This window comes from Oncorhynchus nerka, linkage group LG11 (assembly GCF_034236695.1).
Source record: "Oncorhynchus nerka isolate Pitt River linkage group LG11, Oner_Uvic_2.0, whole genome shotgun sequence".
Classification (NCBI taxonomy): domain Eukaryota; kingdom Metazoa; phylum Chordata; class Actinopteri; order Salmoniformes; family Salmonidae; genus Oncorhynchus; species Oncorhynchus nerka.
The window spans coordinates 28,444,880-28,470,754 of record NC_088406.1 but is presented as its reverse complement, the minus strand read 5'-3'; the positions used below and the strand labels follow the sequence as shown (position 1 = coordinate 28,470,754).

Genomic DNA, 25,875 nt, shown 5'->3' with positions numbered 1-25,875 from the left:
AGGTTTATGTGCCCTCCAAAATAATTTGTTACGAACAGAGTCCACAACATTTTCTAGACTTGACTCATTCTCAATCTTTCAAGTTAAACCGCTCCCTGGTTGCAATATTTTTGCTGACCAGTAAATGGTGCTGGTGGACATGACAAGACAATAGTGTGAGCCACAAGTATACAGCGAGTCACAGTTTCCCCAGCAGTTATTAATATAGCTGTGCCAGTTATTCCCAATCGCTGTCTATTACAAATGTCTGCTGATATCAGAAAATGTTAGACTATTGTTCATACATAAATTACCTGGCTAGATGGTACCAGACCACAGTGCATGTTGATGGTCTTGTCTACACTGGTAATCTTACCCAGGGTTGGTATAAGGGCCTATAGGGGCAAATATAATGTATAGGGAACAGTGTACATTTATGTAGCCTATACGGGAAGACCACCCCTTCACCACTACACTGGGCGTAAGTGTGTTACACTCTGAACTACACACTAGTACACTACACCAGGCGTAAGTCTGTTACACTCTGAACTACACACTAGTACACTACACCCTACACCGGACACGAGTCTGCTACAGCTCCAACCCCAAACCCTCTACACCAGGGCTGCCCAACCCTCTTCCTGGAGATCTACTGTCCTGTAGGTTCAGTCCAACCCTAATTAGCTAATTAGTATAATCAGGTGTGTTCAATTAGGGTTGGACTGAAAACCAACAGGACAGTAGATTTCCAGGAAGAGGGTTGGGCAGCCCTGCTCTACACTGTCAGAGGAAGCTCCATTCATGTATACTTTACTTACTTTGACTCATTAAGGAGCATAGGTCATCTGACAAAAACTTCCTCCAGTGTGCTCTGTTATGCTGCTTTCTCAACTTCTTTCTCGTGTTATGCAGTTTTCTCCACTTCTTTCAAGGAAGTTATTGCTTCTTTCAGCTCTGCTTTATTCATGTATACTTATCAGGGCAATTCAGATGAACGACTCAGAGGGAAAAACGGTAAACTGCATCTTGAAGTGAACCAGTAATCCTTAATAAATGAATGAATAAGATTGTGTCAAAAAACATTCTGAATAGTAACTTTATTGAGGATGTGTTTTGTTCATGAAGTTGGTTAATCAGTATATATAGAAAGCATCAAAACTAGATTATAGAATTATAATATTGTCATCATACCTGTTTGTATGAATAAATATTAAAATGTGACAATGATAAAAATAGTTTGAATGGTGATGCATTCTCCTACAGAATCAGCTACATTATTTTTGGCAAATACATTGCATCAGTTTTTGAGAATTCCCCAATCCACAAAACCGACTTCTTAAGCTTAACCTTCCCAGGTTTTCATCACAAAACAAATGGCACTAGAACTTACATACACTTTGCCACAGACTTTTCAGATGTTTCCCAATCCAATATCATTAATGAATACCTTTTAATCAGCATTTTGAAGACATACATACAATTGTGAACAAAAACGTGAATGAGAAGAAACATTTTCTTTGCATTACTATATCTCTATTTTATGATCCATATGAAATCAACAATGTAATAATCTAAACTGAACCAATGACGTATCAGAAATACACATGTTATGAACATAGCTTAAAAAGGGCCTTTAATTTAAGGCACATTCTGATGTTTTAAATCATATGAGGTTGCATTAAAAAAAGAGGTGTGTTTACACATGTTTTTGAGAGGGTCATCTTTGCAATTTGGAGATACTGTACAAAAAAATGAAAATATGTTTCAATTGTCCAGTGTATTTGAATATCCCTCCAATCATCACTTGAATAATCTAGCTCTATTGTGATTTGCCTTCTCTCAAAATAAAAATAACCTACAAATAACCTACAAGCTGTGTGAAAAACATATCCTGTTGTATTTACACATTGTATTTTTCGGACTACATACATTTTTCGGACTAGATACAGCATTTCCCATTTGTGAGGTTCCACATTGGACTGACGTCTTTAGGGTTTGGTCATATCAGGATACAAACTGTACAAACACTGCTGTTAGGCCATTGCTGTTGAAGCTCTACAAAAATAATCATGTTTTCAAGTCTTTGCAGTGATGGCCAATTTCCACTGTGGGCTGGGCAGAGATATGTTCAGCAGACAGAGGAAAAGGTGGAGGCAAGTAAAGAGTGGTGTGTGTTATCGGACAGTGGAGTGTAGACAAAATTCCACTAGGCAAACCGGCTTGAGACCAGACCTCTCAATGCTGAAACACATAGTCGTGCCTCTAGATGGAAACCTCATACTCTCTTGTGTCCTGTGAAATGAGGACAGAGTTCTGAATTAGGAACAAGCTTGTACACACGAAGGTATAGGGAGACTGAGAAGTACAGTAGACCATTTTTTCTACTATGATCACAAACGCCATTCCTCTTTTTGTGAACGAGCCATGTGATAACAGACATCTGTTTGTAGACTATGATAGGGACATCACAGAGATACAATTTGTGTGTGGAGGTGGTCAGCCCAAACTGTGAGGCTTTTCCATTTTCTCCTGAGAGGAGACAATGACTTTGAATGGTCTATACACACCATTCACATACATCCAGTATATATGTATTTATATTCCAGACTCTGACATTGCTCATTCTGATATGTCTTCATTTCTTGTTCGTTCTAGTATTTGTTTTCACTTTTAGATTGTGTGTGTATTGTATTTTATTGCTAGATATTGTTGGAGCTAGAAACATAAGCATTTCGCTGCACCTGCGATAACATCTGTAAAACTGTGTATGCGACCAATAAACTTTGATTATATTTTTTAGTTGATTTGAGAGGTTTGCCCCTCTCCTCCTGACCCATTTTTAAATGTACTCAACCTACTGTGGGCTTTAGGTTAATAAGCTCGCACTGTGTAATAGGTTCAGGCTGCAGAATCAGTGTGGAATTGATGAAGACTGACTGACAGACACACTGGAGGCTTAATAAGCAGGTTGTAGCGTAGCGCTTGGGCTCACCTCGTTGTTCTTCAGGAGTGCAGTCAAGGAAGTACAGAGAAAGAGACAGACAGACAAACAATCATTATTTATAGCATGAAAGCATCAGACCTGGGTATTTGACAATATTTGACATCTTTCAAATACTATTTGAACCCATGTCTGAAAAGCATGTCATAGCACTCTGTCAAATAATGTCAAATTAACTAGGTAACCTTTTGTCTGTATCAGGTGTAATGAAATAGCCTTTATCAATGACTGAAGGTGAATGGAGTATAGCTTTACACCCCTCATCCTATTTCTATAACATCACTTAACGGGGAATTCAATTTGGTGAATGAACCTGCAATATGACAAACCAGATGGTGCTTTAAGTGCATCATCTCATACACAAATGACAGTGCCTGAATTCAACCTTTTTGGGGGCTTATTAATTCCAACAGGCATCTTAAAGAACCAGTGAATATCTCTATAACATAACGTACTGTAGTCTCTGTTTCGTAGAGGGAGTTGTCGAAGGTGGACTCTCCTGGGATGTGGTCATATGGTAAGGAGGTGGACATGGGAAGACACATAGGCTTCCCCTGAACCCTAGAGAACACAGACATAGTGTCATAAGGGCAGCATAGTATACTTACAACATTATTACAGAGCCTGTTCGGTCTATAGCTATTGGTTAGACTCAGTGCTTGACTTGGGCAAAAGTTCACCGGTGCGGAGTACCGGCACCTGAAATGTTCTACTGCTTGAGCTTCTGTTCTTCTTATAGAATATTAGTTAAAAAGCATTGTGGAGCTCCTACACCTAAATATAAACAGTACCGGCACCCAAAATGAGTACCAGAACCTATTTCAGTCCAAGTCAAGCACTGGTTAGACTACTACAGTAAGTACTATGGATGATGATAGCTTTCATACTTTCAAAGTATTTTGATTATCTATATAAAGTATGCATACTAGACCTACTTAGAGAAGTAAAGGTAGATTCCGAAGATGAAGACCATGATGAGGGCCACTGGTATAAAGACTGTTAGAGCTATGTTGGCTCCCTCCATGCTGTAGTCGGCACTGGCAACTGGTGGTAGAGGAATCAACAGGGACACACTCAACTGCTATGATAACCTAAAGATGCATTCTTCAATGTAGCACACTTGAATTTGCTGTGAAGTATTGTATTTCATTTTATTATTAGGTCTTGATTTTATGTATTAATTTGAATGATGATCTAACATTTACTGTGCAAATATGATGACACTTACTGTCTAACCTGCGTTCATTTATAAACTCCATTGAGGAGGCTGTAAATAAATGAAAAACATCAGAACACAGATGTTAAAACATACAGACATATATATTGTTCATCATGAATTACTGTGAACTAAGTCTGTGTGAACTACACAAAGGAGAGTACATGTCAGCAGTTCCTACCTCTACAGACAGGGGGCAGGCTGCTCCACTGTGAAGGGTGTCCAGGGACACAGCGGAGGACAGGCTCCCCTAGCAACTCATGGCCTCTGAGGCAGGAGAAGCGCAGCGTCTCCCCGGCCTGATAGAGAGGCTTCTCTGAGATCTGGGTGCTGTATGATGGGGTGCCAGGGTTCCTGCAAGGCTCATAGTTCACTGCTGAGAAAGGAGAGGACAGGACACACACACACACACACACACACACACAGGCATCATATCATCTAGTAAAACTGCCAATCTAGGTAGTATATAACGTTCTGAGTAGTATATAACGTTCTGAGAACCATGTGTTTCTTAGAGCTTGGTGAGAGCGTGGTTGTCCTACAACCTTCCCACAATATTCTGGGAATGGTGCAGGATACCCAGCTTGCACATAACGTTCTGAAAACCAGGTGGAAATTTCTGTATTTCAGCATAGCTTTTCCTCATGGTTCTATTTAAAGTAATGTTCTCAGAACGTTAAGAAACAACTTTCTTCTGTGGGAATTTCAGTACTTCAGCACAACATTTTCTACAGGTTTCCTCATGGTTCTATTTAAAGTAATGTTCTCAGAACGTTAAGAAAAACTTTCTTCTGTGGGAATTTCAGTACTTCAGCACAACATTTTCTACAGGTTTCCTCATGGTTCTATTTAAAGTAATGTTCTCAGAACGTTCAGAGAATGTTAAAGGTGCAATATCCAGAAATTGCACGGCCAATTCCTGGTTGTTAAAATTCTAATATTTTGCATAATTTCAGTTTTTGTGACAAAACAAGCAATGTATCGTGTAGAGAATCATCGTACCATCTAAACAGCTGTGAAATATATTTTCAATTACAAAAAATACTGTATTTTCAGTTGTTTGAAGCAGGTGTACAAAATCGAAAGTAAAATATGCAAAAACAATGTAAATTTTTGGGGGCGACCTGACCAAATGTATATAGAAATGTGAGTTATAGATCTGTCATTCTCATTGGAAGTATGTCTAAAAGCGGTAGATCAGTTCTATGTGCGCTATTTCTATGCTTTTACATTTTCGTATTTAACCTGTTTTTAACTTTTCATTTTTGCATTTACTTTAGGTTTTGTACACCAGCTTCAAACAACTGCAAATACAGTTGGTACAATGATTCTCTACACTCTGAGGGCTTGTTTTGTCACATAAACTGAAATTAGGCAAATTATTCGAATTTTAGCAACCAGTAAATGGCGCTGCAATTCCTGCATATTGCACTTTTAATGAAGTACTTGTTTCCTTTGAAATGGGGTCTGTTTGAATAGACTAAAATTAACAGCTTTGTATTTATTTAGAATGACTGATAGAAATGTACAGAATGGTTATCTGGAGGAAAATGGGGGAGGGTCATGTTTTTTCAATTTCAGTATTTTTTTTTATCTAGTCCAGGGGACGATCATGTACTTTGTAATTGATGAAATTTCAATATTTCTCAGTGTTTTAGAATGAGTTGCTTATTAGGCTACATATGGATGTGTGCTCGATGCTGCCCCTCATCTCTGATTCTCTGCTGGGCGCGCAATATCAATTATGCCTATAGGCTATTTAGTGTGGTCTCAATCAAATGATCCATAGCCTATAGGCTATGAAGTGCATGCTCAGAGAAGCACAGAGCAAAGCCGTATTTGTAAGATTGCTGCACAGCTTGCGCACAGACTAGCCTATAGCCTATGTTCTGTTCAGTTTGAGAAGGAGAGCGCGAAGGCCGGAGGTCAACTTTGATAGCTTCCTACTACCATAATTGATTTGAATAAAAACAATGTTTCTTGCCCAAGATGTATTTATGAGAGGTATTGACTTCACAATAAGCCAGATTCAAGTAACTTACATTGTGGTGCTGAAACTTGAAGCAGCAGCAGCACAATCAATTGGGGCGGCAGGGTAGCCTAGTGGTTAGAACCGGAAGGTTGCGAGTTCAAACCCCCGAGCTGACAAGGTACAAATCTGTCATTCTGCCCCTGAACAGGCAGTTATCCCACTGTTCCCAGGCCTTCATTGAAATGACTTAAATAAAGGTAAATCATTGGAAATGGACAGCTCATGGTGCTGAAAGTAGGCAAATTTGAGTAGGCATAATTCATTTAAACAGTCTTCATTTTAATTAGACTTTACTAACAACAAGTGGGCTTTGTGTTGGAGCCTATTTCTTCCTAGTTAAGAAATAAGAGGTAGGCCTACCTGTTTGACAGACGACATTAGGCTCAAACTGAATAGGCTGCTATATCCATAGATTTGTCAGTCAATTCCTCCACCCACCATACACTCTTTAAATAACAGCCCTTCACTGACACGGGGGTAGGCTAAGTTAAAACAAAGACTCAAATTGAGGGGGTATGAGAGGGTATGCCATAGGCCTACCTTTTTATTTAATATAGATAATGGCAAACTTTGCTTGGGAAGTAATCTAATTCTGTCACTATCAACTGATTAAGCTATTAACTTTCTGTACAATAGTAGATGTTTAAACCCAGACAACTTTTAGGGAAATACTTGTATCCTGCGAACCCTCAACCTTCTAGCCCGCAGCCCTGTTTTCTTTTTATTTATTTAAACTTTATTTAACTAGACAAGTCAGTTAAACACAAATTCTTATTTACAATGACGGCCTACCCCGGCCAAACCCGGACGACGCTGGGCCAATTGTTCGCCGCCCTATTGGACTCCCAATCACGGACGGTTGTGATACAGCCTGGAATCAAACCAGGATCTGTAGTGAAGCCTCTAGCACTGAGATGCAGTGCCTTAGATCACTGCGCCACTCGGGAGCCCATCAAAATGTCCAATATCAAAATTCCTGCGTTGACATGTAATGCTTACAGGATGAAGAACCGTTTATAAAACTGCAAATAAGATAATAAAACCTCCCAGGAAAACTTTTAGGGAACCATAGCAAAATGTTCTCAGAATCTCCCTGCAACCTAAAATGTATGTTCCCAGAACGGGCAAAATTTCCACTTCCATTCTCAGAACGTTTAAAAAACGTTCAGTTTTACCAACGTCATTCCCAGAACCAATGGGAAACCAAAAATATATGTTCCCACAACGCACAAGGAACCATGTGCTAGCTGAGAAGTGTGTATGATGGAGACGTGTTATCAGGCTTAAGTCCAGGGGGTACATACAGACACATTTGGGTAGCCTCTCACTCCACTTAGGTCCGGAGGAGCCGTGGTTGTAGCAGGAGAGCAGGCTGTTTCCAGAGAGGGTGTAGCCCTTGTTGCAGATGTACTGGACTGTGGAGCCTACAGTGAAACGCGGGCCGGACATCACCCTGCGACTGTGCTCCACAGTACCTGGGTCGGCACACAACAGCACTGGCACACAGACACACAGACACACAGACAGACAGACAGGCAGGCAGGCAGGCAGGCAGGCAGGCAGACAGACAGACAGACAGACAGACAGACAGACAGACAGACAGACAGACAGACAGGCAGGCAGGCAGGCAGGCAGACAGACAGACAGACAGACAGACAGACAGACAGACAGACAGACAGACAGGCAGGCAGGCAGGCAGGCAGGCAGACACACAGACAGACAGACAGACAGACAGACAGACAGACAGACAGACAGACAGGCAGGCAGGCAGGCAGACAGACAGACAGACAGACAGACAGACAGACAGACAGACAGACAGACAGACAGACAGACAGACAGACAGACAGACAGACAGACAGACAGACAGACAGACAGACAGACAGACAGACAGACAGAAAAAACAGAGGTTACTCATGTGCAGTGAATACAATTTTATTTTATTATATTATTAGTATTTGTCACTGCTTATTTGTGGTTATCCGATGCGGCCAGAGTGGTGCCTTCAGACACATAAACCCACCGAGCTGGAGAATAAAGAGATCATCTCTGTGTCTCAGTCTCTCACAGCAGCAAACCACAAACCCAATCCTAGGCCCAGTAGGATAGGGGTCAGTGTGGTAATAATGTTTATGTGACAGACGTCCAAATGAGGCTCCAAACCCCTGTGTCCTGTTACCGGTCAGTGATGCCGTGCCTGTCACTGTGTGGGACGGGATCAGGACCAAGGACACTCTGTCACACTATCCTGTCTCTACTCCACAGCATCCAGGTTATCTGGATAAAACAGGAGTAATGTGTGGAGGAGCTAGAACACAGACCCTATTCAACTCACTGATACATCGGTTTATAGAGAAAAAGGGTTGTGTTTTCAGGAAAGCAGTGAATGTTGTTACCCATCAGCCTCTGCTTTAGCCTGTCCTTAACTGAAACTGCCTCTCACACCTACAATGCACCTTTTGTATGCAGGTGTGTGTGTGTGGTATTCACCTCTCTCACAGCTGGGCAGGTCTCCGCTCCAGGTCAGGTCCCACTGGCACATGAGCAGCTCTGTGCCCACCAGCTGGAAGCCTGGGTAGCACTGGTAGGTGACCACTGTGCCATGGACCAGCTCAGGGTGGGAGGTGCTCTTCCATCCGTTGGTGATCTCTGGGAGCTCCGGACACGTGTCGTTACGAGGTACCTCTGTATCCATGAAGGAGGGACAGAGAAAGAGAGCGAGAGAAAAAAGGCAACTACTTTACAGAGCGCACAGAGCTGGAGTGGTGTGGTTTTGCATTCAAATGAATGAACCTCTGGACAAACTCAATAGAGGACATCCATTTTGTTGGAATTTCAATCTAGTGTGAAAAGTATCACGCATGGGGAACTCTATCTGCCAGGCAGCATGGTTGTCCCTGTTCTAGCCACAGCAGAAGCCAGAGAGGGCAGGGCACCCTGCAGATGAGGCTAATGTAGACAAACACACGCAGTAATTGTGTTTGGGCCTCTGACGGGCACAATACCAGACAGCTGCACCACTTGGCTGGGCCTTGCTTTCCCTCTCAGTTAGAGGCATGAACAGACTACAAAACCACCTCTCTCTCTCTCTCTCCCTGCCTCTCTCTCTCTCTCTCTCTCTCTCTCTCTCTCTCTCACGTTTCTCTCTCTCTCCCCACCGCCCTCTCTCTCCTCCCCCTCCCCTCTCTCTCTCTCCCTTCCTCTTCTCTCTTTCACTCACTCTTCTCTCTCTCTCGCTGCATCTTATCAGATGTCTGCTTTATGGGTTGGCTCCGCTCTGGTTTCGTGATGACCGTGCTGATGGAAGGGGCCCCTCTGACCATGGAAGAGTGTCTCCTCCTCCTGAACCCTCTAGAACTCTCCTCCTCCTTACTCATCTCCCCTCTTCACTGGCCGTCTATCTCTTCAACTCTCTGTTCACACACTCTCGTAACTCACTCCGGGGTCTTACCAAAGAAGTGCACCACAAAGCCGTTGCCGTAGCCGTAGATGTTGGTTGCCGGGTCAGACTGGAACTGGATGGTGACGTCGGCCATGGAGGTATAGATTTTGAAGTGTGGCCGTGAGCCACCGTACTGGCCCAGCACCGTAGCAGTCAGGTCATCTCCATCATAGAATGTCAGCAGGTCGTTCTTCCCTATATTGAGGCTGGAGCACCAAGAAGGAAAATGTATTTCACCGTGCACAATGAATTGGCCTTCACGCACACTCTCACATTACTAGCTCATTTGTCCTATAGTTTCTTTGTCACTGTTTCCTGTATCTGTTTTAAAAACTTGAATGCACCCTCACTAAAATACTTTTCTTGCTTTGAGACGTTCTGTTTCACTCTTCCATTTACTTTGGAGCGCCATAGCTCTACTGACAAGAAAGTAGAGCTATGTGGTAATTTGTCGCTTAATTTTTTTTACTATTGTTTTAAATGTGTCACCTGAGACAGAGCCCTCTCCTTAAGCACCAGGACGGGATGCGAAGTAGGGAGGAAATGACTCTCCGCCAGAATAGGGAAGTGACAAGTTACTCTTTCCTGTCTCTAATTAATCACAAATGGTTCCAGATAAAACTCATTACAAGGCAAGCAATTGTACTATTAATCACTTTGGAGTTTAACAGAAAAAAAATCCAGAAAAATTTGGCAATAAAGACAGTTGGTGCTGTAATGTGTCAGTAGTGTATTGTATGACATGAATAACAGAGTGTAAAAATGTCTGTCTTGTCAACTTGTTTACACTCTGTGAACGGAGTTCAGTTTCAAGACATTAAAGATATGATGCACACACGTCTTGGCAAAGATCAGGTGTTTCAGACTAATGAAATATCCGCACAGCTTAGCCTACCCACTGGGCCCAGACATCAATTCAACAACTATTCCACTTTGGTTCAATTTCATTGAAATGATGTGGAAACTATGTTGATTCAACCAGTGTGTGCCTAGTGGATATTTTCTGTGTGCCTAGTGGATATTTTCTGTGTGCCCAGTGGATATTTTCTGTGTGCCCAGTGGATATTTTCTGTGTGCCTAGTGGATATTTTCTGTGTGCCCAGTTGATATTTTCTGTGTGCCTAGTGGATATTTTCTGTGTGCCTAGTGGATATTTTCTGTGTGCCTAGTGGATATTTTCTGTGTGCCCAGTGGATATTTTCTGTGTGCCTAGTGGATATTTTCTGTGTGCCCAGTGGATATTTTCTGTGTGCCCAGTGGATATTTTCTGTGTGCCTAGTGGATATTTTCTGTGTGCCTAGTGGATATTTTCTGTGTGCCTAGTGGATATTTTCTGTGTGCCCAGTGGATATTTTCTGTGTGCCTAGTGGATATTTTCTGTGTGCCCAGTGGATATTTTCTGTGTGCCCAGTGGATATTTTCTGTGTGCCTAGTGGATATTTTCTGTGTGCCCAGTGGATATTTTCTGTGTGCCCAGTGGATATTTTCTGTGTGCCCAGTGGATATTTTCTGTGTGCCCAGTGGATATTTTCTGTGTGCCTAGTGGATATTTTCTGTGTGCCCAGTGGATATTTTCTGTGTGCCCAGTGGATATTTTCTGTGTGCCCAGTGGATATTTTCTGTGTGCCTAGTGGATATTTTCTGTGTGCCCAGTGGATATTTTCTGTTTTTCTGTGTGCCCAGTGGATATTTTCTGTGTGCCCAGTGGATATTTTCTGCCGATGCATCTGTATTGCAACTCTAGAAAAAGCTACATCTGCAGTAATTCATTGACTATTGAAAATGCATCTCACCTCAACAGAGCGGGACAGATTGAGAAATTGTATCAGCTTGCATAAAATTAGTTGTGATCGAGTTAAACAAGCCTTTGCATAGCTGTGCTGCCATATCTGCAGAGAAAATCAATCATGCTTTCTATTGTGTGGCAGTGATTTGATTTAGTGTAATTCAAACACAGGCTCAGATTGACTCGGCTCACAGGCCCACATGCCTGCCACCATGTTCCTTCACAATGCATTATCTCAGACAACTCCTCATCTGTACCCACATTTGCTTTTCTCCACCACTGAGAGAACTTGACATTTATGTCCAGTACAAGTTTCAAACTAGTTTGAGCAAAATTAATACCCCTCAATACAAATCACAATTAGACTAAACACAGTCATTTGGGTGTCATGATGGCTCCCCAATGACCATTCTCCTTTTATCTCACCCCTGCACCTCTTAGTTCCCAAACCTGAATGAACGTTCTGATGGAATATCCTGTTTCTAGTTCTCTCCTCTCTGGCTTGTGAGATCTTGGCTGGACGGGGATCCAGATGCACTGCCCTTCACTCCGACTCAACTCTCAGTGCTAGGCTAACATAAAGTATCCAGACTAGCAGGCTCAGTCAACACACTTATCAGCAATACTTGTGATGGAATAAGCCAATGAGTTCTCCTGCCAACTTCCAGCCCTGGGAGACAAACATAATCAAGATAAGTGCTATAACTAATATTTGATGCATCGATGCATAAAATATCCTGTCGCTCTTTTCACTAAATTCTCACCAAAGGCAAAGCACACTTTAATGGAAGCCAATATGGAACTACCAGAATCACTGTCTATCTTTCAAATCCTATTTAACTTGCAAACTATTTCAGTATGTGTGTGTATGTGAATGTATGCATGCACATTAACTAGAACTGCCGAAGGTCACATGCATGCGTGTTTGTGTGCAGGTGTTTATTCAGAATGTGTATTTGTGATAATCAAAGTTCATCAAGGCAGAGGCACAGCCTATTCTCATTCCCATACACTCCTAAACACTATTTAGGTGTTGGACCCCTCCGTCAACATCTGGAGCGTCTGAACTTAGGCTGCTGAACTACACCCCAGGTGTACCATCCTCCACACCTGCATGCTCTTAACGAGCGCCTAGCTAGTACTCCTAGTTGGTCGGGATTTACCAGTCGTCATTGGTAGTTCCCCTGAATGAGTGTCCCAGCCGTCATTAGGGCCCCTGAATGAGTGTCCCAGCCGTCATTGGTAGTTCCCCTGAATGAGTGTCCCAGCCGTCATTGGTAGTTCCCCTGAATGAGTGTCCCAGCCGTCATTAGGGCCCCTGAATGAGTGTCCCAGCCGTCATTGGTAGTTCCCCTGAATGAGTGTCCCAGCCGTCATTGGTAGTTCCCCTGAATGAGTGTCCCAGTCGTCATTGGTAGTTCCCCTGAATGAGTGTCCCAGCCGTCATTGGTAGTTCCCCTGAATGAGTGTCCCAGCCGTCATTAGGGCCCCTGGTCCTGTGTGATTGTGGGAGCGGTGAACAGGACGCTGGGCGGTGATGAATGACTATAGAGGAATGAGATTGTTCTCATTATCGTGGTAAAGTGTTCCTAAACCCTGGTAATGAGCTTTAGGAAAGGCACACTGTGCAATGGTGTTTCAGAATGCTGGCGTGACTAGTGGGCCAAGAGGGAGGCATCAGACATGGTATATGCAGGTTCATGGCACGAGAGTCTGTGTGTTCAGATTATCAGTGACTGTGCTCCAAGCACAATCACGCTTTGTGCAACCCTGGTTTCATCACTATGATCAGAGACTGAATGCTTTCTTTGAGGATATACTGAAGGATAACAGTGGTTTGAGTGATGTCGTTAAACTGAGATTGCAGATGTTAGGTTCTCATATTTCCCCTTGTTCACCTTTCAGTGTGTGCTGGTATTGATGTTCACATCAAAACTGGAGGAAACAGGGAGGAAATCCTGTAGATTATCCTTAGATAGCCTTCTCTCTGTCTCACCCACATGCACACTCAGGCTGAATTCTCATCAACGCTCCAAGGTTGAGCTGAACGCTCTTCACCAGTGTCCCTGAAAGTCATATCTGCCCAAATCGCGTCCCCTCTAAATGAATAGGAAATTCATTATTTTGACAGCTTCTTGTACCAAACATGGAGGATGCCATTTATTACAATGCTTCAGAATGTACAACCACAGTTGAGGCGTTCCGAAGAGAGAGGGAAGAGAAAAGAGCAAGAGAGACAACATATGCAAATGAGCCAGTTCTTAATTAAGGAAGCCAAATGATTGTACGCATGGTTAATCTATCAGGGTCTGACACAGCAGGGTCTTCTGTTCCCAGCCTTCACCTGACATCACTATCAAGGAAAACTCTCACTCCTCTCCCCTGCTCTGCTCAACTCAACCTATCTGATTCAGCAGAACACACACACACCACCTCTGTCCGAACCCCTGTGAAATAATTAGTTTCCTTTCCAGTTGGTAATTAACCTTTGTCTGCTGCTACTTATGTTTCCCATCCAAGAGCAACATATTATTTTATCTTCAGCCCTTTTCTCTTTTGATTTGTTTAACCAGTCACAGTGGGGTAGTTTTTTGCACTGGCAGTTTCTGTTTGAAGTCAGGGCCGTGTTTGTACATCAGCAGTAAAGCTTCTCCTAATGATCTGAGTGTAGAGATCTGCTGTAGAGCTCGTGTGAGGGTCAATATTCTTACAAAGGTTAGAGCTATTCTGTGGTGGAGCGTCCTCCACTTGAACTGCTATGGGAAGGGGATGTGCAGTCAGGACGTTGTTTTAAAGGGTTCCCATAGCTAACATCCTTTTTCTGCGTCTACATAAAATGTTATATCTAATGTTCAGGATAATCTGTAGTGTAGAACGTAAGAGATAATTAAGATACGTACACTTGGATGTCTAGCATGATCCTCCTATCTTCCTCCACGTGAATCCCCCAGATGCAGTCCTGGCCGCTATCGTAGGCCTCCGGCCAGTTAGGAGACAGGACCACTCCAGCAGAGTCAGTCATCTCTCCACTGCAAACAGCTGTAACACACACACACAGTAAGCAAAAATACTCTGTGCAACAATATCATATGGCTCTTTTCCTACACAGAACCAAAACACACAGCATACCTCTGCAGGCGGGCTCAGTCTCGTTCCACTGGGGGTTGTTGTGGTCCATGCACTCAATGATGACAGAGCCCTGCTCCAGGGTGTAGCCAGGGTCACAGGTGAACTCTACCACCGTCCCCACTGCCCACGTGCTGTCATTACTGGTGAAGTTACCGTACTTGACAAACGTCTCATAGCAGTGGCCCACTGCAAACGCTGTGAAGGAGAGAATATGTGGATCAACCACAGAAAAAAGGCCAGACTGTGTCACTGAGCCCCATGTCTGCCATAGGCAGCGGGCCATTGACTTTGCAGACAGCGAGCCGCTCGCTAGTTCGCTGCCTATCAGAGACGGAGCAGACCCAGAGGTACATTTAATTGGTGGTCTGCTGCTTCAACCCACTGACTGACATGTAATGGTTTCAGGATGAGAGGAGCACTATTAAAGCAGTTATACACGGTGTCAGATTGAACAGGGTAATGCTGTTAAAGACAACCCACACACGGTCCATTAGGATAAGCAGCGCTGCTCTCTTACATTTGCTACAGTAAATTGAAGCCCAATACAGATTAAATTGATCTGATTGGATAATGACTCCAGGACCTGTGATGTGGCTCTGACTCCAAGCTCTGAATAGTCCTTTGAAAATCCATGTATGAATTGCCACATAAGTAGAGAGGATGACTGGGGATGAGTGTAGAGAAAAATGTAACATTTAAAAGTTTGAAGCCCAACTGGTCAGAGCAGAGGACTTCAATTGTTATGTTATGTTTCACTTATTTCCATTCCAATTATTTATAGGAGGGAAAGAAGAGGAGAGGGCCTGAGGCAGTGTCTTTTTTCCACACCGGTGCCTGGAGGAGTCTGCGTGATGCATTTCTTAAACAACAGTTTTTATATCCACTAATTTTACACTGCTGGACTGTATGTGAGGGAAGTTTGAGTATCCTTGAGTATCAATCAAATCAATTACATGTATTTATAAAGCCCTTTTTACATCAGCAGATGTCACAAAGTGCTATACAGAAACCCAGCTTAAAACTCCAAACAGCAAGCAATGCAGATGTAGAAGCACGGTGGCTAGGAAAAACTCCCTAGAAACGCAGGAACCTAGGAAGAAACCTAGAGAGGAACCAAGCTCTGAGGGCTGGCCAGTCCTCTTCTGGCTGTGGTAGGTGGAGATGATAAGAATACATGCCCATTTAGGCTAGATTGTTCTTCAAGATGTTCAAACATTCATAGATGACCAGCAGGGTCAAGTAATAATTACAGTTGTTGTAGAGGGTGCAACAGGTCATTACCTCAGGAGTAAATGTCATGTACCCTTTCCAGAGACCTGAATACTTGTGTTAGATACCCATGCCTAGTCGTGTGGCACTTCTACGCCAGTTAGTAACATTGGTGCCATGACCTGGATGGGTCTCTGTGAGATGGAGAAGGTCAAAGGGGGGGCTAGGGGTAACCGAGACCTGAAGACTTGCGTTAGATACCCATGCCTAGTCGTGTGGCACACGGGGAACCTGCCTTCTACGCCAGTTAGTAACATTGGTGCCATGACCTGGATGGGTCTCTGTGAGATGGAGAAGGTCAAAGGGGGGGCTAGGGGTAACCGAGACCTGAAGACTTGCGTTAGCTCCCTTGGGGATGTGTGTTTCGGCTCTCGTTGGGAGAAGGAGACCAAGGCGCAGCGTGGTAGGCGTACATCGTGTTTTTAGTGATGACACCAAAAAACAAAATAACAACGACAAAACACGAAAGCGAACAATTCCGTCAGGCACAGACACTAAACAGAAAATAAGATCCCACAACTGAAAGTGGGGAAAAGGGCTACCTAAGTATGATCCCCAGTCAGAGACAACGATAGGCTCCTAACCAAACCTAACCAAACATAGAGAATAACAAGGATCTCTAAGGTCAGGGCGTGACAATGTGTCTACCTTGGTATCTGATGGCGATGCCGGTGGAGGTGCCTGCACCGTCAGTGGTGAGCTCTATGAAGAGGGATCTGGAGGTGCTCACCAGGCCCTCGTTGGGCAGGTACTCCACCTCATATGAGTCATACAGTGGAGGAGAATCAATGTTGTTCCCATTTTTTATCAGAAGCCTGAAAGAGAGAAATGAAAACACATCAGTACCTGGTTGGATTTCTAAGACCTCGTAATATGCGTAGTGGGCACGTTCCTAATGAGATGAAGCAACAGGAAGGAGTGTGATACGGTCGTACAGCATCGGGCTTGACTGTTCTGCATATAAGACCAATGATATATTTCAGTACAGCTGAGGAGCTAGCCTACTTACCTCATTAAAAGTCCATTTGTTATTGTCTCCAGACACAGCGGCTACCACTCATAAAAACAACATTATCTCAACTCAAATAAGCATGTCCTAGTCAATTCAATGAATTCATTTGAAGCCCCCTCTTGTGAAGTGTTATATTGCCTTACAAACATTCACAACAGCTTATAGATGCAGTCACATAGCATTATGATTCCAATAAGGAAAATAAATATAAATGCTAACATTTTCAAAGATTATACTGAGTTACAGTTCATATAAGGAAATCAGTAAATTGAAATATATTCAGTTGATCAGGCTGTTGATTCTGGCCTGTGGAATGTCGTCCCACTCCTCTTCAATGCCTGTGCGAAGTTGCTGGATATTGGCAGGAACTGATACATGCTGTCGTACACTTCGATCCAGAGCATCCCAAACATTCTCAATGGCTGACATGTATGGTGAGTATTCAGGCCATGGAAGAACTGGGACATTTTCAGCTTCCAGGAATTGTGTATAAGATCCTTGTGACATGAGGCTGTGCATTATCATGCTGAAACATGAGGTGGCATGACAAAGGGCCTCAGGATCTCGTCACGGTATCTCTGTGCATTCAAATTGCCATTGATAAAATGCAATTGTGTTCATTGTCTGTAGTTTATGCCTGTCCATACCAAAACCCCACCGCCACCATGGGGCACTCTGTATACCATAACCCCACCGCCACCATGGGGCACTCTGTATACCATAACCCCACCGCCACCATGGGGCACTCTGTATACCATAACCCCACCGCCACCATGGGGCACTCTGTATACCATAACCCCACCGCCACCATGGGGCACTCTGTATACCATAACCCCACCGCCACCATGGGGCACTCTGTATACCATAACCCCACCGCCACCATGGGGCACTCTGTATACCATAACCCCACCGCCACCATGGGGCACTCTGTATACCATAACCCCACCGCCACCATGGGGCACTCTGTATACCATAACCCCACCGCCACCATGGGGCACTCTGTATACCATAACCCCACCGCCACCATGGGGCACTCTGTATACCATAACCCCACCGCCACCATGGGGCACTCTGTATACCATAACCCCACCGCCACCATGGGGCACTCTGTATACCATAACCTCACCGCCACCATGGGGCACTCTGTATACCATAACCCCACCGCCACCATGGGATACTCTGTTCACAACGCTGACATCAGCAAACCACTCGCCCACACAACGCCATACAGGTGGTCTGCGGACGGTTGGACGTACTGCCAAATTCTCTAAAACAACATTGGATGCGGCTTATGGTAGAGAAATTATAATAAAATGATCAGGCAACAGCTGTGGTGGACATTCCTGCAGTCAGCATGGCAATTGCATGCACACTCAAAACTTGAGACATCTGTGGCATTGTGGTGTGTAACATAACTGCACAATTTAGAGTGGCCTTTCGGCACAAGACCGACCTGTGTAATGATCATGCTGTTTAATCAGCTTCTTGATATGCCACACCTGTCAGGTGGATGGATTATCTTGGCAAAGAAGAAATCCTCACTATTTTGGCACAAAATCTGAGCGAAATAAGCTTTTAACATTTCTGGGATATTTTATTTCAGCTCATGAAACATGGGACAAACACTTTACATGTTGCGTATATATTATTGTTCTGTATAGTTTCACAATGACAGTCAAAAAATAAAGTAAGAAGGGGATTCAAGTGAAATGTTTCCAATTATTTCAGTATTTCTTTCTCTCTCTCTCTTTCTACCTTCCTCTTAAACTATTTTCTCAAAATTGGATTTCCATTCTGACACAGAGACACAGATGTTCCATTGAATCTCTACCTCAGATGACGAGACAATGCCTGGAAGTGTATCAGAGGAATGGACTTGTAATGACGTGTGTGACAACAGAACCATGAGCCTGCGGTGAGAATCAGGTCCAACTGTCACAGAGACAGCAGTAGGACTCTGATGGGCTGTTGACTGCATGTTGAATCACTAATGTACTCAAGTGAGCATTTAGACCTGGATAGTGTACTGGAGTAGAACAATAAGGCCAGAACACTTTAGCAGACCTGGGTCCAGATAGTACTTGCTTTCTTTTAAAGTTTTCTACTTTATTGAGTTGGCCTGGTGCAATATAAAAAATGGAATAGCCCTGTGAGTTTTTTAAATATTTTTTTTATTTCACCTTTATTTAACCAGGTAGGCTAGTTGAGAACAAGTTCTCATTTGCAACTGCGACCTGGCCAAGATAAAGCGTAGCAATTCGACACATACAACAACACAGAGTTACACATGGAACAAACAAAACATACAGTCAAGAAAAAAAAAACATACAGTCAAGAAAACAAAAAGTCTATATACAGTGAGTGCAAATGAGGTAAGTTAAGGAAATAAATAGGCCATAGTGGCGAAGTAATTACAATATAGCAATTAAACACTGGAATGGTAGATCGGCAGAAGATGAATGTGCCGGTAAAGATACTGGGGTGCAAAGGAGCAAAATAAATAAATAAATATCAGTATGGGGATGAGGTAGGTAGATAGATGGGCTGTTTACAGATGGGCTATGTACAGGTGCAATGATCTGTAAGCTGCTCTGACAGCTGGCTCTTAAAGCTAGTGAGGGAGATGTGAGTCTCCAGCTTCAGAGATATTTGCAATTCGTTCCAGTCATGGGCAGCAGAGAACTGGAAGGAAAAACAACCAAAGGAGGAATTGGCTTTGGGGGTGACCAGTGAGATATACCTCACTGAGACTTGTAGATGACCTGTAGCCAGTGGGTTTGGCGACGAGTATGAAGCGAGGGCCAACCAACGAGAGCGTACAGGTCGCAATGGTGGATAGTGTATGGGGCTTTGGTGACAAAACGGATGGCACTGTGATAGACTGCATCCAGTTTGTTGAGTAGAGTGTTGGAGGCTATTTTATAGATGACATCACCGAAGTCGAGGATCGGTAGGATGGTCAGTTTTACGAGGGTATGTTTGGCAGCATGAGTGAAGGATGCTTTGTTGCCGATTCTAGATTTAATTTTGGATTGGAGATGCTTAATGTGAGTCTGGAAGGAGAGTTTACAGTCTAACCAGACACTCGGGTATTTGTAGTTGTCCACGTATTCTAAGTCAGAGCTGTCCAGAGTAGTGATGCTGGACGGGCGAGCAGGTGTGGGCAGCGATCGATTGAAAAGCATGCATTTAGTTTTACTTGCATTTAAGAGCAGTTGGAGGCCACGGAAGGAGAGTTATATGCCATTGAAGCTCGTCTGGAGGGTTGTTAACACAGTGTCCAAAGAAGGGCCAGAAGTATACAGAATGGTGTCGTCTGCGTAGAGGTGGATCAGAGAATCACCAGCAGCAAGAGCAACATCATTGATGTATACAGAAAAGAGAGTCGGCCCGAGAATTGAACCCTGTGGCACACCCATAGAGACTGTCAGAGGTCCAGACAATAGGCCCTCCGATTTGACACACTGAACTCTATCAGAGAAGTAGTTGGTAAACCAGGCGAGGCAATCATTTAAGAAACCAAGGCTGTCAAGTCTTTCAATAAGAATGTTGTGATTGACAGAGTCGAAAGCCTTGGCCAGGTCGATGAACACGGCTGCACAGTAATGTCTGTTATCGATGGCGGTTATGGTGTCGTTTAGAACCTTGAGCGTGGCTGAGGTGCACCCATGACCAGCTCTGAAACCAGATTGCATAGCGGAGAAGGTATGGTGGGATTCGAAATGGTCAGTAATCTGTTTGTTAACTTGGCTTTCGAAGGCCTTAGAAAGACAGGGTAGGATAGATATAGGTCTGTAGCAGTTTAGGTCTGTAGCAGGATGACCGCAGCAGCTTTCCAATAGTGAAACCTAATAGTGCACCTATTCATTCAAGTGTTTTTGACATTGTAGAATAATAGTGAAGACATCAAAACTATGAAATAACACATATGGAATCATGTAGTAACCAAAAATATTTGGATACTACATGAGATATATTTGAGATTTTACATTTTTCAAAGATTCTTCAAAGCCGGGAGGTGTGTTGTGGGTCATTGTCCTGTTGAAAAAACAAATGATAGTCCCACTAAGCACAAGCCAGATGGGATGGCTTATCGCTGCAGAATGCTGTGGTAGCTATGCTGGTTAAGTGTGCATCGAAATTTAAATAAATCACAGACAGTGTCACCAGCAAAGCACTCCCACACCATCACACCTCCTCCTCCATGCTTCTCGTGGGAAAAACACATGCAGAGATCATCCCTTTACCTACTCTACGTCTCACAAAGACACGGTGGTTGGAACCAAAAACCGTAAATTAGGACTCATCAGACCGAAGGACAGATTTCCACCTGTCTAAAGTCCATTGCTCGTGTTTCTTGGCCCAAGAAAGTCTCTGTTATTGGTGTCCTTTAGTGGTTTATTGGCAGCAATTCGACCATGAAGGCCTAATTCACACAATCTCCTCTGAACAGTTGATGCTATGATGTGTCTGTTACTTGAACTCCATGAAGCATTTATTTGGGCTGCAATCTGAGGTGCAGTTAACTCTATTGAACTTATCCTCTGCAACAGCGGTATCTCTGAGTCTTCCTTTCCTGTGGCAGTCTTCAAGAGAGCCAGTTTAATCATGGCGCTTGACATGACAGACCTTCATGTCTTAAAGTAATGATAGACTGTCGTTTCTCTTTGGTTACTTGAGCTGTTCTTGCCATAATATGGACTTGGTCTTTTACCAAATAGGGCTATCTTGTGTATACCACCCCTACCTTGTCACAACACAACTGATTGGCTCAAACGCATTAAGGAAAGAAATTCCACAAATTCAATTTGAACAAGGCACACCTGTTCATTGAAATGCATTCCAGGTGTCTACCCCATGAAGCTGGTTGAGAGAATGCCAAGAGTGTGAAAAGCTGTCATCAAGGCAAAGGGTGGCTACTTTGAAGAAACCCAAATATATTTGGATGTGTTTAACACTTTTCTAGTTACTACATGATTCCATATGTGTTATTTCATAGTTTTGATGTCTTCACTATTATTCTACAATGTAGAAAATAGTAAAAATAAAGAAAAACTATAAAATGAGTAGGTGTGTGCATACCTTCGACTGGTATGTTTTATATATATATATATATATATATATATATATATATATATATATATATATTCAATATATATTCAATATATAGTTGAAGTCGGAAGTTTACATACACCTTAGCCAAATACATTTCAACTCAGTTTTTCACAATTCCTGACATTTAATTCTAGTAAAGATTCCCTGTCTTGGGTCATTTAGGATCACCACTTTATTTTAATAAGAATGTGAAATCTCAGAATAATAGTAGAGAGAATGATTTATTTCAGCTTTTATTTCTTTCATCACATTCCCAGTGGGTCAGAAGTTTACATACACTCAATTAGTATTTGGTAGCATTGCCTTGGGTCAAACAGTTCAGGTAGCCTTCCACAAGCCTCCCACAATAGGTTGGGTGAATTTTGGCCCATTCCTCTTGACAGAGCTGGTGTAACTGAGTCAGGATTGTAGGACTCCTTGCTCGCACACACTTTTTAGTGTAGTTCTGCCCACAAATGTTCAATGGGATTGAAGTCAGGGCTTTGTGATGGCCACTCCAATACCTTGACTTTGTTGTCCTTAAGCCAATTTGCCACAACTTTGGAGGTATGCTTGGGATCATTGTCCATTTGGAAGACCCATTTGCGACCAAGCTTTAACTTCCTGACTGATGTCTTGAGATGTTGCTTCAATATATCCACGTAATTTTCCTCCTCATGATGCCATCTATTTTGTGAAGTGCACCAGTCCCTCCTGCAGCAAAGCAGCCCCACAACATGATGCTGCCACCCCCGTGCTTCAAGGATGGGATGGTGTTCTTCGGCTTGCAAGCTCTCCCCCTTTTTCCTCAAAACATAACGATGGTCCTTACGGCCAAACAGTTCTATTTCTGTTTCATCAGACCGGAGGACATTTCTCCAAAAAGTACTCCCTTTGTTCCCATGTGCAGTTGCAAACCGTAGTCTGGCTTTTTTTTATGCCGGTTTTGGAGCAGTGGCTTTTCAGGTTATGTCGATATAGGACTCGTTTTACTGTGGATATAGAAACTGTTGTACCTGTTTCCTCCAGCATCTTCACAAGTTCCTTTGCTATTGTTCTGGGATTGATTTGCACTTTTCACACCAAAGTACGTTCATATTTAGGAGACAAAATGCATCTCCTTCCTGGGGGGTATGACGGCTGCGTGGTCCCATGGAGTTTATACTTGCGTACTATTTTGTACAGATTTTTTATTTATTTTTTTATTTCACCTTTATTTAACCAGGTAGGCTAGTTGAGAACAAGTTCTCATTTGCAACTGCGACCTGGCCAAGATAAAGCATAGCAGTGTGAACAGACAACAGAGAGTTAGGTCAAATTGGGTGGGCTATTATAGATTATGTACAACTGCAGCGATCGGTTAGCTGCTCAGATAGCAGATGTTTAAAGTTGGTGAGGGAGATAAAAGTCTCCAACTTCAGCGATTTTTGCAATTCATTCCAGTCACAGGCAGCAGAGAACTGGAACGAAAGGCGGCCAAATGAGGTGTTGGCTTTGGAACGTGGTACCTTCAGGAGTTTGGGAATTGGTCCCAAGGATGAATCAGACTTGTCTACAATTTTTTTCTCTGAGGTCTTGGCTGATTTATTTATATTTTCCCATGATGTCAAGCAAAGAGGCACTGAGTTTGAAGGTAGGCCTTGAAATACATCCACAGGTACACCTCCAATTGACTTAAATGATGTCAATTTGCCTATCCTTTGTTTGTTTTTAGTCCCATCCTTTAGCGGAGCTGGACACACTTAATCAAAGCTCAAAATACTTGGAACAAAATGAATACTATTTGAACCCAGGTCTGACTGAACACTGTAGTGAATTGAACCCCATGACCAACATCCCACCTGTCATCGTCCTCTGCCAGGGCCACCTTCTCAAAGTGGACATGCACTCGCTGTCCCTCTGGGGCCTCCAGAAGCCAATGGCACGTCAGGTTGTTGCTGTAGTTGCCAGGGAAACCGGGTGACACAATGCGGCTGACCGTGGCATTCCGGACAATGCCACCACAGGCAGCTGGGATGCCCATGAAGTAGGAATGGGAGGAGAGAAGGAAGATGAGATAGATGAGAGAAGAAAAATGGGATGAGAGGAGAGAAGAAGGGTGGGATGGGAGGAGAGGAGAGGAGAGGAGAGGAGAGGAGAGGAGAGGAGAGGAGAGGAGAGGAGAGGAGAGGAGAGGAGAGGAGAGGAGAGGAGAGGAGAGGAGAGAATGATGGAATGGGAGGAGGAGGGAGAGAAGAAGGATGGGGTGGGAAGAGAGGACAGAAGAGAAGATGCGTGGGATGGGAGGAGAGGACAGAAGAGAAGATGCGTGGGATGGGAGGAGAGGACAGAAGAGAAGATGCGTGGGATGGGAGGAGAGGACAGAAGAGAAGATGCGTGGGATGGGAGGAGAGGACAGAAGAGAAGAAGGGTGGGATGAGAGGAGAGGAAAGAAGAATGGTGGGATGGGAGGAGGAGGGAGAGAGAGACATATTTTAGTCTGGGAGAAACATTTGCTTAAATCTCAGTCAAACAGAATGTGTCACGACAGAGAATACTGTACCTTGGGAAACCATGACTAGAGATACATCCGGAGAACACAATGAGTCGAGGTGGTGAGTAAGAGCAAGATTTGAGCTTGTGTAAATAAATAAAAGAGAGGGTGGGTCTGGTATTGGTAACAGTGTATCACAACAGACGAGGTGAAGGTAAGCTAGGTAGACACAAGGCTTAATTAAAGCAGAGCAGCCTCAGCCTTAACCTGCTCTGTGACACTCTGGCCTGCCATCAGTAATCATACCCTGCCAGACACCGTGCTGTGGGCTCTGGGACCACTGTCTGGCACGCAGGCACACCCACACACACACACACTGTATGAAGAGAGATAATCCTTATAGTCTCTCCACACATTTTCTAAACTATGCCTTGACGATGCCCAACGCAAGGAGGGAGCCTCCCTGCTCTCCATTCAGTGTTAAAACAATGTAGAGACCCATTGTTCCAACCCAGGACTAAAACATTCACTCACTATTCATCACTGGTGCTCATCTGAGCACCAAAATGAGATCCTGCATCTAAACTGTCTGTTTCTAAACGGTCCTCCACCAGGGATTGAACCCTGTCTGAATCTGTGCTTGTTATGCAAGACGAATACGAGCAGAATCAAGAGGTGAACTTCTTGGAAGAGAAAATATGACGCAGTCCTTGATTCGGCTGAGAACAACAACAAAAACGTGTCTTGTATTGTTTAGTGCTTCACTTCTTAGAGGCGAGGCCTGACTGAAAAGGGCTGGCTGTTTAACATTCACCACCCCAGTGCAACAGACACTGCAGCTCGCAATGATTAAACCCCAATTAACTTTTGAGCAACACCAAGCTGAGTGCATGTGAGATCATTCAAGTGGTCTCACTGCTCCAGCGAGGACAACGTATTCATGTGGTTACACGTCTCACTTGTTGCAGAGGGAAGAACTGTGTTGATGCTCTGGTAGGAATAGTTACAGGACAAATCACATGTGAATTTGTTTTTGAAAGGCTATGTGATAAGGATTGAGAAGAGAAAAGTGTTTGTGTCTATTAATATGTTCAATAACTGTGGAGAAAGTATGTGTGCATAGCAAGGTCTACTGGTCCCATTGTGGTATTTGGGGGTGAGAGGTGTATAGCTAGCTGCCCCCAGCCCTCACCGTGGCACTGCGGTTCCGTGCCGCTCCAGTAGGGGGTGCTGGCGTTGAGGCAGGTCAGTGTGTTGGTTCCCTGCAGCTGGTACCCAGTCAGACAGTAAAAGTAGGCCTCTCCACCAGAGTGGAGGCTGCTCACAGACACATCCCCACCGACCGGCCGCTGGGGAAAGGTACAGCTCAACACAAAGGCTGTGGGACAAGAGAAAGGGAGGGGGGAAGGGTGGAGAAGAGAGAGAGAGAGTGAAGGAGGGGAGGA

At 43.7% G+C, this 25,875-nt stretch overlaps 1 protein-coding gene across 1 annotated transcript in view; it reads right to left on the bottom strand.

The window, feature by feature from the left end:
- Window positions 1-3,076: 3,076 nt before the first annotated feature.
- LOC115137751 (seizure protein 6-like) overlaps window positions 3,077-25,875 on the bottom strand; it is a 161,902-nt gene continuing 139,103 nt past the window's right edge. Inside the window, exons 5-16 of the mRNA XM_065024381.1 lie at window positions 25,623-25,808; window positions 23,799-23,967; window positions 16,500-16,666; window positions 14,583-14,777; window positions 14,354-14,492; window positions 9,677-9,873; window positions 8,716-8,910; window positions 7,533-7,724; window positions 4,378-4,572; window positions 4,209-4,247; window positions 3,916-4,024; window positions 3,077-3,541 (exon numbers count right to left, since the gene is read on the bottom strand). Of these exons, the coding sequence (XP_064880453.1) occupies window positions 3,361-3,541; window positions 3,916-4,024; window positions 4,209-4,247; window positions 4,378-4,572; window positions 7,533-7,724; window positions 8,716-8,910; window positions 9,677-9,873; window positions 14,354-14,492; window positions 14,583-14,777; window positions 16,500-16,666; window positions 23,799-23,967; window positions 25,623-25,808 (1,964 nt within the window). The 3' untranslated portion in view covers window positions 3,077-3,360. The remainder of the gene's footprint in view (window positions 3,542-3,915; window positions 4,025-4,208; window positions 4,248-4,377; window positions 4,573-7,532; window positions 7,725-8,715; window positions 8,911-9,676; window positions 9,874-14,353; window positions 14,493-14,582; window positions 14,778-16,499; window positions 16,667-23,798; window positions 23,968-25,622; window positions 25,809-25,875) is intronic.